Genomic DNA, 15583 nt, shown 5'->3' with positions numbered 1-15583 from the left:
ACATTCAGTAATTTAGTGCAAAGCACTTTAAGAATATATAACCATACAAAAACATTCCAGCATCGACTACAGCCTACATATTGGATGGATGTGAACTGAGCAGATTGTACATAACACTGTGGTTTTCTGGGACTGCCACAGGTTCAATCTAAGGGCGTGTTGTTGCTGCTGAGCAGGATGGGTAGGAAGTCCCAATGTACTTCCCGTGGCGACGCACAATGATTTGCAAATGGCATTGTAAGACAGTTATGTCTCCTTCAACTTCCAGGTGAAACAGAACTCGCCAGAGAAGAGTGAGCCAGACGCGAAACATTGGCTCTATTTTCTTTCCACAGATGGTGTCGGACCTGCTGAGATTTTCCAGCATTTTCTGTTTTTGTTCTGGTTTCATTTTATTCTATTTTGGCAGACATGCCTACTGGAGAATGGGGTTAAGAATGTTACTGCATCTCACAGTAAATCTCTGCGTTTAGTTGTCCCGGAATCTGTCAGGCTAACGTTCTGGGGGATCCTACGTATGCTTAGCTCCGTTTACTTCAGTCTCTGCAAAGACTTCATTTTAAGATATTTCTGCCAATGTAACCAAGTCTAAGTTCAAAACATTAACACTTGACTATATTTTAAAACTCAGAAGGCATGCTGTGTTAGCTAAAAATTGACCACATTCCTGAAAAGTACATAGCAAGCAAAACAAGCTTTGATAACACAGCTGCAAAGCCTGTGCTTGCCAGACAGAGACAGAGTGCAAAGACACTCACAATAACAAGATAAGAATTAACATATAGTTTGGAATTGTGTGTTCAGTGGGCAGTTTGTTTTTCGAGATCCTGTCCAGTGCAGTACAGGGACTGGCTTCATAGCCAGTCTCGAGCTTTTCTCTTTCTTTTCATCTTTGTAATATATTTAATTTTAAGTTCTGGTCAATTCATTTAAAGTCCGTACCAGTGGTGTCCTCGTCTATTCAAAGGAATGAATGGACCCTACAGGTTCCTACCTTCCCTTTGATGCTTAGGCCTCCTGTGTCATACACAATGCCTTTGCCGACCCAGGCGATGGTCTGTGTAGCACCCTCTGGTGAGTGACTGAGAACTGCAAGTGCAGGAGGATGTACTGCTGCCTTCCCAACACCATATATACCTAGAAATGGTCAAACAGAAGGGATTAGATGTTCATTGAAAATTAAAGGCTACTCCCAACCTCAAGAGTTATTGCTCCTCCCAATCCTCGGTTGTACATGCCGTGAAATGCCGCGTTTCAGTAATGTTGTTTACAGCTCATTAAAGACAGGGATGAGGAAATGCCTACCTCCAAATCCTTGTTCGTTCAGCTCCTCATCCCGGATAATGGTTGGAACAATTCCCAGTGCATTCCCAACTATTTTTATTTCCTGTAAAATGAAATACCCATTGGAGTGAATAAAGTCTCAGGCTTTGCTGATGGTCCAGTAGGAAAATGCCTTGCTTTACAGGCATCAAGTCATGCAGATCAGGAGGTCCAAGATTCAACCCCTGCTCTATGTGGAGTTAGCTGATCTCAGGAAGGGGAGCCTTTACAGCTGTTGAACTCGAGAGAGAGAAATTAGCCAGAGCTCCTAATCTTGATCGTTATTCAATCCCTTTTCAAAAGGGAGGGATTTTGTGCACACATGAATGTCAGGTGAAAACCGTTGAGCCCTGCCAATTAATAGCTGGTGAAACACTGTTAGGACTCACACGGTGAATGGTTGAATGATTGACGGAAATGCAATATCACAGGATAAGACAGATGTAAACTGGGGGAGAATAGTGGGAAGAACAGCTGGGAGATTGGGCAGCACATTGGGTGAACACAACTGGAAGACTAGTTGGAACAATGGATGAGTATAGCTGGGAAGATAGGTTAGTAAGGTGGGCAGGTTCAGCTGGAGGAATGGGCGAGTTCAGCAAGTAAGCACCGCTGAGAGACTGGATGGTCTAATGGGTGAGTCCAGCTGGAACATTGGGTAAATAAATATAGCTGGGAGATTGAGTGGTGCAATGGAGAGCACTGCTGGAAGAGTGAGCATATAGTGCTCACCCTCTATATTCCACCCAGATTCCTACCTGTGCTCACCGTGTCCCAGCTGTGCTTACTACTGCACTATCCAGTTCCCCGAGCCATTAGCATTTAAATTCACGATCTGAACATTTGGTATCAGATGAAAATTCAGATCAGTGGATTTCCCTATAATTCTACCAATTGTAAACATTGAGCAGACAGTACAGACTATACCATGTACAGCTGGAATATCAGGTGACCTAACAGGTCACCACTTTATTCAAACCAAGCTCATGATCCAAAGATAATCTTTAACCCCATTTGACAATAGCGCAAAATTAACCCTTGGAACTATGACATAGTTAGAGAGATGATAGAAGAAAATCTATACTGTAGTAGGCACAACTTTCATCAGTTAACAAAAACTGTGCTTTGCATAATCAATCTGTCTCACACAGACCCACAGAGCAACTGACTGATCACTGAGTTTCTTGGGTCCAACTTTTAATTACAGGAGGAGGCCATTCAGCCCCTCAAGTCTGTTCTGCCATTCAATTAGGTCTGCATTTTATCGATTACCTGCCTGTTTTCATAACCCTTCACATGCTATTGTCTGAGGTCCACTGGGTTTCCCCGAGTCCAAATGTGATTTGTCAACTGTAACTTGAAAAACCAATCGAGACTGGACACCAGAATAACAGCACGGTCACTCACCTCGAGAAATGTATCAGTGTTCATTTCATTGCAGGGCGTATCCACGATTCGCGCTGCTAGACGAATTCCTTCAGCGGCACTCGCTAGACACTGTGAACAAGAGAGGGATGTGAGCAAAACAGAAACACTGATTCTCAACATCCTGTGCACTTACTGTTCAAACTCTCACCCTTGGAAAAGATCCAGGATTATCTCAGCACTGTGGAGACATTCCCCCAAAGAGGAATACCTCGCCTTGTAATCTGTTAAAAGTGTGTGGGAAGGTGTGAACTGTCCTTCAGTAACATTTAGTGGTTAACTAACAGAAATACCTGACACTCACTTTTAAATGAACACTTCATTTATTTATTTAACTAACAGGGAACTTTAACTAAATAAGTAACATATCGAATAAAATAAGATTCTAATGGAATGCTGTTCAAATGAATACAATATCATTCATTCACCAAAAAGAATATAATAATGGAATTCAGTCATTCTCAAAAATGCAACCAGGTTTGTGGCTTTCGGGATCTTTTGGAGTTCCTCTGTTGATTCCTGTCTAAGTTCTTTCTGATTTGGTACCTTTTGCTGGTGAGACGGTGCGTTCTCTTAAGAGATTTCTGAAACTGGCAGAGTTGAGAGCTGCTCTCTCCCTTTCAAGGCTTAAGAGGTGGCAGTTCTTCTGTTGCTCTCCTGTTTTTTTCCCTTGCACTCGTTTTTATACCTGCAATGACCTATCAATTTTCCTACAATAGGATTGGTCTGATGTTGTCAACATCATCAAATTCAAATCTTATAGGTTCTTGGTAGCCGAGTGCCTGCTTTAAATTAATTGGGCAAAATTCAAACAAAAACAGGTTGTCTTGTCAAGACCACTGCATGACTTTTTGATACAAATGTTTCAGCTTGGACTCTTTATGTACTTTGCATTTTAAACCTTCAAGCACTGATACAAAACACCAGCTTTTAAAGAGATCATGCAATGTCTTTTTCCCGCCAGCATTTTTACAATTGTTTTACAACTTTACCAACATCAAATTCCAACTTCACAAACTCAACTTCGTAACAATACATGACTGTGGGTGTAGCTGGGAGATAGTCCTCAAGGATACCAGGAATCTGTCTTAACCCACAGGATCACAACTACTATTGGTGTACAGAGTAAATATCAACACAGATTGATTGGGCTGAATGGCCTGCTTCCTACTTTGTAAACTCCATGTAACTGGGAATGCTAAAGTCAGTAATGGGAGTAGGAAGTACTCCTGCCTTATCCCTATCCTTATACAAAGGGGGAATAATCACTGGTAACATTAATGAAAACTGTCCATAAATGCCTGGATATTTGATAAAACTGAAGTGAGAAGGGAACGTGTTGGATCTAAACAACGAGACAGATTTTACTGCAGGGAATAATATAACCAGCGGTTTCTAGATCATGTCAGTACATAAAGTATGGGTTGTAAACCCAAAAAAGTGCGCTATCACTGAGTCATGTCGACACAGAATTAGTGACTAAAGCAGTTAGCTCATCAATATTTAATAGATTAGGAAGCTGAAGGAAAGGGTATTAAAGGTGCATGAACACCCAGGGTTAAGAATACTGCTCTGGCTGAGGATGAACACTAACATTCTGGTTGGGCTAAATGGACTGCTTTGGTTTCTCTCTCCACCAATGTTGCCTGGTCTGCTCAGTTATTTCCGGCATTTTGCCTTTTAGGTTATTTTCTTGCCGTGATTTTTATGCAATTAATCAGCAGTGTAAATACTGTCCGTAAAAGGTTCACGTTCACAGCACTAACTTTAGCAGCGAGGTGTTCTGATCAATTACCTCCAATGTTGCTTCTTCAATCGGGCCATTGTTCTGTCCGACCAGCAGGAACTCCACTGTGACCACACGCTTGTCCGTGCGTCTTGAAGCACTGGATCGGCGGGAGAAGAGTGGGAACGCCCTTGCAATCGCACAACCAGAAGCAAAAACCTCAGAGCGCTCGCAAACCATCTTAACAGAGGAGGAAACCACATCAACGCTTAATTTTATTGCCTCGGTTGTTCACTCCAGTGAATATCATTCAAGACTGTTACCAGAATTTTACTGACCCGCCTGCCATGGGAATCGGAGCGGGCAAGGGCAGACCATGGAAAAGTCTGTTGACCTCGGGTGGGATTTTATGGTTTTGGGACGAGTGAGGCTGTAAAATCTCACCCTGTACATGCCAGCAATCAAACCCTGCCCAGACCATTTCATTGCTGGCTGCAGATCGAAGCTACAGCAAAAACCCTCATTCAAGTTAATGTCCACTGACACATCTTCCTCGGGAATTTCTATCACGGATGAGGAAGGGGACGTGTGTGCAGATGCAGCGGCTGTGGGAAGGGTTTTAAATGAATATTTTGTCTCTGTGTTTACAAAGGAAAGGAATGATGCAAATCTGTAGTCCAGGAGGAACACAGAGATATTAGAGTCATAGAAGTTTACAGCATGGAAACAGACCCTTCGACCCAACTTGTTCATGCCGCCCATTTTTGTTTAATGACTAAGCTAGTCCCAATTGCCCGCATTTGGCCCATATTGGACGGGATATTCATAGAGAGTGTAAGTACCCAAAGGGTTGGAATCCTTGGAAGTGGATAAGTTGCCAGAATCCGAAGGCCTCTCAAGGAGGTCAGGGAGGAAATAGCAGATGCTGGAGGATAATTTTCCAATCCACACTAAATACAGCGGAGGTACAAGAGGACTGGAGAAGTGCAAACGTAGCTCCATTGTTTAAAAAGAGATCGAAGGAAATGTCAAACAATTATAGGCCAGTTAGTCTTACATTGGTGGTGGGCTAATTACCAGAATCAATCCGGAGAGATAGGATTAACTGTCACGTAGAAAGGCATGGACTTGAGGGATGGTCAGCATGGATTTGTTAAAGGAAGGTCTTAGGTCACAAACTTGATTAAATTCTTTAAGGAAGTGACAAGAAGGGTTGATGAAGGTAATGCAGTTGATGTTGTATACATGGATTTTAGCAAGGCATTTGATAAGGTCCCACATGGCAGATCAGTCAAAAAAGTAAAAGCCCTGGGATATATGGTAATGTAGCAAACTGGATCAAAAGTTGGCTTAGTAACAGGAAAGAAAGGGTAGTAGTCAATGGATGCCCTTGTGAATAGAAAGTTGTTTCAAGTGTTCACAGGGCTTGTTGTTGCTGTTGTGTTATATATTAACGATATGGGTCTGAACGTGGGGGCACAATTGGAAAATTTGCAGACTGGCCGAGTGGTGGATAATAGCTATAATCTGCAAAACAATATCGATGGGTTGGTGGAGTGGGCGGCAAGTGGCAGATGGATTTTAACATAAAGTGTGAGGTAATGCACTTAGGGAGGTCAAACAGTTATAGGGAATACACAATAAATGGCAATATACTAAGAGTTGATGAAGTGAGATATCTTGGTGAACAAGTATACAGGTCCCTTTAGGCAGCAGTTCAAGAAGACAAGGTTGTGAAGGAGGAAAACGGAATGCTCCCCTTCACTGGCAAAGAAGTATGGAATATAAAAGTAAGGATGTTATGTTGGAATTGTAGAGAACACCGGTGAGGCCACAACTGGAGTGTTGTGTGCAGTTCTGGGAAGGATGTAATTGCTCTGGAGAGAGTGCAGAGAAGGTTTACAAGAATGTTGCCAGGGCTGGAAAAGTGTAGCTATGCGGAGAGATTGGGTGTGTTGGAGTTATTTTCGTTAAAACAAAGGCGGCTGAGGGGTGACTTGATTGAGGCGCACAAAATTATGAGGCGAAGAGATAGAGTGGACCGGATAAAATTGTTTCCCTTAATGGAGAATTCTACAACCAGGAAACATAGATTCACGATAAGAGGCAGTAGGTGCAGAGGGAAATATGAGGAAGAACTTTATTAATCAGAGGGTGGTGGGTGTCTGGAATTCGCTGCCCGAGTTGGTGGTGGAGGCAGAGACCCTAAACTCTTTTAGAAAGTACCTGGATCTGTACTTCAAGTACTGCAAGCTACACGGCAATTGGCCAAGTGCAGGAAGGTGGGATTAGAAAGGGCAGATGAGTGTCCTCGGGCTAGCATGGACAAGATGAGCCAAGTGACCCCTTCTGTGCTGTAACTTTTCTATGGACCGTTGGGAAATCTTTGGAATAGACCCGAGATAGGGCCATTCACCCAGAAACTTCAAAATAAAAGCAAACTCTCAGCATAATCCTACTTCCCCTGCACAGTGTTAACAGAGATACAATGGTCCAGGAGGGAATAGGTACCACCTAAATGGCACCATTTCAAACACTGATAAGGCTTGAGAAACTTAAAAAAAGCTTTGGAACTATTAACAGGATCTTAGATAGACTTAGAGAGAGAAAGTGCACACAGCAAAGAGAGGGATCACGTAATGATGAAGGAGCAAGTGAAGGAAAGCAAAAGAGCAAGTGGGAAAGAAAGAGCAAAAGAATGAGAAACAAAAGGGACACACAGAGAATGAGAGCTCAAAGGAGAGTATTAGAGCCAAGAAAAGATATTGGGAACAAATAGAGACATTCAGTGGAGAGAGAGATCAGGACACAGAAGGAATTAGTGAAGAAACAAAGCATAGATTAGAAGGGCATAGGTTAGAAGCGCATAGACACCAGTGACAAGTGCTCCAAGACGAATGCTCAGCTCAGCCAAAATAAAGAGGCCGATGAAGAAAAATCAGATGGATGTACACTGAATTCCAGAAGATTGATCTATAGTCATGGTGGGAACAGAGGGGCAGCACAATGGCACTGCTGCCTTTCAGCACCAGGAACCCAGGTTCTATTCCGGCTTTGGGTGACTGTGTAGAACTTACACATTCTCCCCTGCGTGGGTTTCTGTGTCTGTTTCCTCTGGGTGCTCCGGTTTCCCCCCACACTCTAAAGATGTGCAGGTTAGGTGGATTGGCCGTGCCAAATTGGCCCCTAGTATCAGGGGAATTAACAGGGTAAATACATGGAGTTTTAGGGATAGGGCCCCACCCAGGCCCTATGGGATTGCTGGTGCAGGCTCAATGGGTTGAAATGCCTCCCTCTGCACTATAGAGATTCTATTTGATGATTCTAGGAATCTAGGAGAGTAAAAACAGACAGATATTACAGCGGAAAGAGACAGACAGAATGGAAAAGAGATGTATACAATGAACAGTGGCTCAGAGAACCAATTCATTTTTTTATAACAACATACACTTACCATATTCCAGACATTCATAGAAATCATCATAGAAACCCTACAGTGCAGAAGGAGGCCATTCGGCCCATCGAGTCTGCACCGACCACAATCCCACCCAGGCCCTACCCCCACATTATTCTATGTCATGGATGAAAAATTAATCATTGTGACAGAAAATTCAGTAAGTAACATGAAATTTGCTCTGAATGATCTCAACTGTTCATAATCAGTTGCAATTACCCTGCCTTGACTATTGACAGCGGTGGGGTGACTTCAAAAGAGCAGGCTGGGTTATAAAGTGCAGAAAAAAACTGCAGGAAATGAGTGGGCTCATTTAAAAATAGTTCTGTACCTTTAAACTGTAACAGGTGCAAACCAAGTACGAGATATTCAGATATGTGAATAAATATAGTAGGAGACACTTTTGCTCCTCAACTACTGCTGTTCAAATACCTTTCTTCACAATCCCCATGTGATCAGAGAGTTGTACTTACCACAATGCAGCGATTGACTCCTCCAGGCAGGCAGCTTCGCACCAGGCGGGTGAGGAATGTTGCTGCTGATGGGCTGTTGTGGCGACTGACTCGAGAGGGCAGAGCAGCGACTGTGGCATAGGTCAGGTACAGGGGGCAGTTGTCTGTGGGATTGGGGTTCAGGGTGCCCAAGGCCGTCTGCCAAGCCTGCAGAAGGAAAGGAAAAATTGCATTTTATTGGTACCTCCCATGACTTCAGGATGACCAAAGCAGCTCACAGCCCACTTGGTACTTTAGAAGTGTAGACGCTACTCTTATGTTGGGAAGACAATAGTCAATTTGCACAAACAGCAATGAGATAATGACCAGGTAAACTGTTTTGCTGGTATTGACTGAGGGCAACAGGGTGAACTCCCGTCTTTTACCCATTAGTGTCATAGGATCTTTTATGTCTACATGAAAGGGTAAGAGGACAACCACTGCACCAGTATCATAGGCTGTTTGCCTGCACAATGTCTCAATGAGTCAAACCTGATTAATTCAACCACCAGAAGGGCAGCACAGTGGCACAGTGGTTAGCACTGCTGCCTCACAGCGCCAGGGACCCGGGTTCAATTCCCAGCTTGGGTTACTGTCTGTGTGGAGTTTGCACGCCTCCCCGTGGGTTTCCTCCGGGTGCTCCGGTTTCCTCCCACAGTCTGAACGACATGCTGGTTAGGTGAATTGGCCATGCTAAAATTCTCCCTCAGTGTACCCGAACAGGCGCCGGAGTGTGGCGACGAGGGGATTTTCACAGTAACTTCATTATCGTGTTAATATAAGCTTCTGACACTAATAAATTTTAAAAATCATCATACAAGGACAGGGAGCAGCTCAGTCTGAGGGTGAGTGTATGCAACTTCAAGTGTCACTTGTTCCAGCTTCTGTGCAGGCAACCAGAACAATTGAGAGGATGGGAGGAGTTGAATAAATTGTGCATGTTTTTCACTGGGGGAAATAAAAAGAGGTGGATGGTGATAAGATTGCTGGCTTTAGGATTCTAAAAGGATAAGACAATGCAGATAGGCTGTTTCATCTTTTCCATAAAACCAGACGACACAGCCTGGAAGATAAACTTAAAATCTAATCTGCAAACACTGGCCGAAATCTTCCATCATTGTTCGCGGCTGGGAATTTCCAGCGCTGCTGAAAATGAATGGAGTTTTGGCTGCAATGCCAAATAATCCACTCTTGCTCACAATAAGTCCTGTCACAGGCAACACCAGAGAATACCGCACAATATTTCAGAGTGAGATCAATTTGTAACTCTTTTAGGAGACAATATGGGCAGATAGTATTGACTTACACAAATATTATTGGATTGAAGTGTGGTCAGTGTAGCATGCTTACGAGGACCAAGTGACTTTGAACCTATGCAAAGTGGGCGGCATGGTGGTTAGCACTGCTGCCTCACAGCGCCAGGGACCTGGGTTCGATTCCAGCCTTGGGTTACTATCTGTTTGGAATTTGCATGCTCTCCCCGTGTCTGCGTGCGTTTCCTCCGGGTACTCCGGTTTCCTCCCACAGTCCAAAGATGTGCAGGTTAGGTGCATTGGCCTTGCTAAATTGCCCCTTAGTATCTCAGGTTGTGTAGGTTAGAGGGATTAGCCATGGCAAATATGTGGGGTTAGGGGGGACAGGGCGGAGGAGAGGGCCTGGGTAAGATACTCTTGTCACAGAGTTGGTGCAGACTTGATGGGCCGAATGGCCTCCTTCTGCACTGCAGGGATTCTTTGATTCTCCACCACTGGGGTTTCTCAGACATCCTAACTGGGTCTGTTGTAATTAAACCGACAGATTAAATGCGATAGTTAGACACAAAATCTATTATTGTTGTTACGCCTTCTGGTTTTCCTGGGTTAGAAGTACTCACACTTTAGACTCAACAGGTTGTAGCTTTATGTCTATTTTCTTTGGGTCTGCAGGTGGCTGATAGCCTGACACGCTGTTGCTCAGCACATGACTCCAGTACAGCAATAGAACGTGACACCAAATCTACATTCTCAGTTCCTATTTCTTCACAAATAATATCCTTCTTTAAAAAAAAGCCTCACATCAATAAAATTATTCCAATTATTAACTTTTTCTCTAAAGGTAATTCACAATTGACATTTATCTATAAACGGAGCACTTCAGAGTTTTATTATAGCAGCTTTCTTTCTGTCATGCACTTCTCTCCTTATATACTACTTCTGAGTTTGTTGAAACTCCTCTCGTGTGACTCTAAACACTGCTGCTCACCATCTTCTCGGAGCAGCTCCTGTAGACTTGCTGTGTGATCTGACATGTGAGGTATGAAAGAACGCCACGTATTGGATCAAACCAAGCAAACCTCTCAACGGGGGCAGGGAATTCAGATGGTGTTCGTGGAAGTGGAAATGACTAGGGTTGGGAAGCATTTTCCAATCAGGGCCATTGTGATCTCCTGGACTCGTTTCGATCGCCTCAGGGGGTCGGAGAGGAATTTCCCAGATTTTTTTTCCCCATATTGGCCCTGGGGTTTTTCACTCTGGGTTTTCGCCTCTCCCTGGAGATCACATGGTCTGGAATGGGGGGGGTGGGGGTGAGTTAATAGGTTGTAATGAACAAAGCATCGTAGCTGTGAGGGACAGCTCGGTGGATAGGATATTGGTATGTAGATAGGCTGGAAAATTGGGCGGGGATCCTGGATTCAGGATTCAATCCTGGACCGGGGAGCGGCGCGGGCTTGGAGGGCCGAAGGGCCTGTTCCTGTGCTGTATTGTTCTTTGTTAACTCTCTTTTCTCTTATAGCTTGCATTTCCGAGGTGGCTGTGACTTTTCCAGGATTCAGCTAGACTCCATCAGGTGTGGACCTGAAGGTTCTGTCACCTTCACCATGCATTTGTATGCATTTAACTTCATCCCAGTGTCTTTCCATGAACTCCTGTAGATGGTAGTCATTATCATTTTCATCTACACCACAGATCAGGATACCATCAGCCATGTCAACTGCTCCTTCACAGCCCCTGTATGCCTCTTCCACTTTCAGCTGGGCTTACTTTAAAGCCAGGAGGCAGATACAAGAACTTGAACCAGCCAAAGGATATGTTAAATGTTGCCAACAACAAAGATTTCAATTAAATCTTTCTGTACTAAAAAGTTGTGCAATGCTCCAAAAGAGCTGTGCTCTAGCAGCCTTTAATCTGTCCTTAAATTTAGATTTCCTGAGTGCATTGTTCAATCTTATGAAAGTGTCAACACACTCAACTGGATTCCTGGTTCATCTTCGAAATTCATATTGGTAGTTCCGATTAATTGATTTTGGCTGGAGATGTGTGAACTTCTCAAAAATATAATCTTTGATTCTGCTGTCACTTTTACTCAGCTCCCCAGTATTAAAAAGAAAATTAACCTCCCTCTCTCCTGTAGCTGACCCTTTCCTCTTCACTTGTGCCTTTTAGAAAGATACTGAACATCAATCTGCACTTTTGTTTAAATTTCTCAAACTTCTCTCTGGTATCATAAACCTCCAAATTTATCATGGGCTGGAATATGTGTCCATTGTGTTTTTGCACAATTTCTCCATTTTCTTTCCCCTCTCTGTCTCTGGCACGAACTCCAGTTTTCTTTTCAATACAATTAAATTTTTTTCGAATGTTGAGTTTTTAACCGATTCCCATGAATTAGAAATAATTATAGACTCCAAATGCTGGAGCACCAGAATGTATTGCTTTCAGCTGTCTATGGTGGACTGATAAGAGACTTGTTCAGCTCATGACTCCAGTACAGCATTAAAATCTGACATCCTGAATATACATTCGCATAACAATTTGTTCCTATTTCTTTACGAACAATAAATATAATCGTATTATCTGACTATCAGGAAGATAAAGACAAATTAGGTAGACTTTGGTCTTTTTGTGTTGAACAATTCCTATGTCATTAGGATTTCATAAGAATAATTGCAGGTTTGTCAATGTACTTTGACTAATTCAACTGAACAACAGGTGAAAGGTCACAGCTGAGCTCTGCATAATCTTTCAGCTTGCCTCCAAACATCACTTTGATCAGACTCTAGACTGCTGAAGTTTTACGAGGGTAAAACTGACAATGAAGCAGCCTTAGACTAAATTTCACAGAGCCAAACCACGACTAAGTCATGGGTAGCGAGATGGGGCAAAGGGCTAGGGCATCACTGATCTGCAGATGCTGAAATGGCATCAGGTCATAGGGCCATCAGTGTGAAGACAGGAACTTTGGAAGGAGGCTGCAGGTACAAGAGGGATACATGTTCAAAGGCTGCAAAGAGTTAGAAATATTGGAATGGGAGTAGGCCATTCGGCCTGTCGAGCCTGCTCCATTTTTGAATTACGTCATGGCCTGATTGTCTACCTCAATGTCACTTTCCCACACTCTCGCATAACCCTTGATGTCATTAGTCTCCAGAAATCTATCAATTTCTGTCTTGAAAATGCTCAATGATTGAACTTCCACAGTCTTCTGGAGTAGAGAGTTCCAATATCCGAAACCCTTTCATAACCTATCCCTTCTAAGCAGAATGTTCATGGATATTTAGTTCCCAATCTTGGTCACCCTGCAGCCATATCTCCATAATGGCAACTAAATCATACCAACTTACACTTTCAAGTTATCAACGTTTTTGAGAATGCCACTCACAGATAGTGCCTTTAATTCTGCTTTTTTAAACTTTATTCTCTATTCTGACCCAACTTAATGCTTCTCTATGCTTCACTTTTATTCTGTTTTTGCTCTCTATTTCCTTTTTACCAGTTTTTCTTCCCTCCAGACTGAGCTCTCCCTCAGGTTCCCACCCTTCTGTCAATCTAGTTTAAATTCTCAACAACAGCACAAGTGAATCTCCCTGCAAGAATATTAGTCCTGGTTCTGCCAAGATGTAGCTTGTCCAACAGGTCCCATTGGCCCCAGAACCAGTCTCAATGCCTCATAAATCTGATACATTCCCATACGTTCAATCCTTCAACTCTCATTTACATGCTCATGTGACTGGAAGTAATTCTTAGTCCAAAGATGTGCAGGTTAGGTGGATTGGCCATGCTACATTGCCCTTTTACATGTGCAAGTTAGGGGGATTAGCGGGATAAATACATGGGGTTACAGGGATAGGGCCTGGATGGGATACTCTGTTGGCGCAAACTCGATGGTCCAAACGGCTACACTGTCGGGATTCTAGGATTACTGCTTTAAAGGTCCTGTATTTTCAATATCCTTCCTAGTTCCCTGAAATCTGCTTGCAGGACCTCACACCCCCCCGCTTCCTAAATCATTGATATGGACTATGATCTGTGGCCATTCACCCTCCCCTAGGAGAATGTCCTGCAGCTCATGACATCCAGAGAGGCAACACACCATCCTGGAGTCACATCTAACAGCCACAGAAAAACCTTTCTGCTCCTCTTACTAACGAATCCCCTATTACCACTGCTCTCACTTTCTACTTCCACCCCCCTCCTGTAGCTGAGCGGCTTGTGGTGCCGGGCACTTGGTTCTGATTGCACTCTTCTGAGGAACCAACACCCTCACTAGTATCATACCAGACTCAGGTAGCACAGTGGTTGGCATTACTGCCTCACAGCACCAGGGAGCCGGGTTTAATTCCGGCCTCGGGTGACTGTGTAGAGTTTGCACATTCTCTCCATGTCTGCGTAGGTTTGCTCCGGTTTCCTCCCACAGTTCAAAGATGTTTGCGGTAGGTTTACTGGCTATGCTAAATTGCCCCTTAGTGTCAGTGGGATTAGCAGAGTAAATACGTTGGGTTATGGGGATAGGGCCTGGGTGGGATTGTTGTTGGTGCAGGCTCGATGGGCTGAATGGCCTCCTTCTGCACTATAGGGATTCTATGAAACATTAACTGCGTTTCTCTCGCTAGAGGCTGCCAGAGTTGCTGAGTTTTTCCAGCACTTTCTGCTTTTATTGCACATTTCCAACCTGTGCAGTATTTTGCTTGTATTTACATGTTCAAGGGAGGAACATCCTCCTTCCCTCCAGAACATTAGGGTTCTGGCTCAGCAAAGTGGCAGTGTGGACAGGGACTCAGTCCCTGGGAGGCTCAGGGTTTGGCTTTAAGACGCTGACTGTTCCTGCGGGACAAAGTCTAAAAGCAGCAGCTGCTCCCTGTCCGCCCGGGGCTTTCTCTCACCTCCTCCGGCACCTGGGGCAGCAGCTTGCCGCTGATCTCCTCCCAGCGCAGCTTCTGCAGGTTGCCCAGCTGCCCCACGATCAGCAGCGGCCGGCTGGGGGGCTCCGACTGCTCCGAACCAGCTCCAAAGTGCAGCTCCACACCCGCCATCTTCTCCGACCGGCGGTCCACTCCCTCTCACCTTCCCCGCCAGCCCCGCTCAAAGGTTCCGCTTCCGGCAGCAACATTGTCCTGTCAGCAAGTTCTGTGGGTGATACAGCTTCAGCATTACAACACTGCACAGCAAACCTCTTAGAACTCAGTGCATTTAGAAAGATGCGCAATTTTAGCACTAATTGCATTTAGAAAGATGCAATCTGTTATGCTTCAGGTTAGAAACTCCAACAGCTCCAAGCAGCGGGTGACCGAGGGTACTGACTGGCTGCCCTCTACTGCGGCTATATTTGTGGCCGGGAGTCCCTGGAGAGGGCATGAGGTGTTCGAGGGTACTGTTAACGCCTTCCATGACTGCAAGGACTGGGGTGCATTATTGACCCCTTCAACCACATTTTGATTTGATGTTTTAAGTTTTCCTTTCGTTTCGGGCAGTTCCCCTCCTTTTGGGAGCTGCCCATTTTCATTTGTCCCCTCCTTAATTTGATTTAGTTTATTTGGTTGGTCAAAAAGATTGGTTAGAAACTCAAGTGTTTATGGAGCCCACCTGGTTCATACTTTTTGCACCTTGATTTGGCTAAGATAAGCATGATATGTTTCACTCCAGGTATGATTCAAATGATCCACCAGGGAGCTTTCACCAAATAAAGTTTATTTCAGAATATAGCTAACATGTATGGAAAGAAAATTAGCAATAACTTACAGGGCAGCACAGTTGTTAACACTGCTGCCTCACAACGCCAGGGACCCGGGTTCGATTTCCGGCTTGTCTGTGTGGAGTTTGCATGTTCTCTCCATGTCTGCGTGGGTTTCCTCCGGGTGCTCCGGTTTCCTCCCACAGTCTGAAAGACGTGCTGGTTAGGTGCATTGGC

General features: G+C 44.2%; 1 protein-coding gene across 1 annotated transcript in view; it reads right to left on the bottom strand.

Moving 5' to 3' along the window:
- Positions 1-15015, bottom strand: part of npepl1 (aminopeptidase like 1) — a 36770-nt gene extending 21755 nt beyond the window's left edge. The window contains exons 1-6 of the mRNA XM_078236298.1: positions 14559-15015; positions 8402-8587; positions 4544-4714; positions 2731-2820; positions 1306-1387; positions 995-1137 (exon numbers count right to left, since the gene is read on the bottom strand). Coding sequence (XP_078092424.1) covers positions 995-1137; positions 1306-1387; positions 2731-2820; positions 4544-4714; positions 8402-8587; positions 14559-14708 — 822 coding nt within the window. The 5' untranslated portion in view covers positions 14709-15015. The remainder of the gene's footprint in view (positions 1-994; positions 1138-1305; positions 1388-2730; positions 2821-4543; positions 4715-8401; positions 8588-14558) is intronic.
- Positions 15016-15583: the final 568 nt, after the last annotated feature.

Source organism: Mustelus asterias, chromosome 20 (genome assembly GCF_964213995.1).
Source record: "Mustelus asterias chromosome 20, sMusAst1.hap1.1, whole genome shotgun sequence".
NCBI classification, from domain to species: Eukaryota; Metazoa; Chordata; class Chondrichthyes; order Carcharhiniformes; family Triakidae; genus Mustelus; species Mustelus asterias.
Note: the sequence above shows the minus strand (reverse complement) of the source record. Positions and strands in the feature narration are given on the sequence as shown.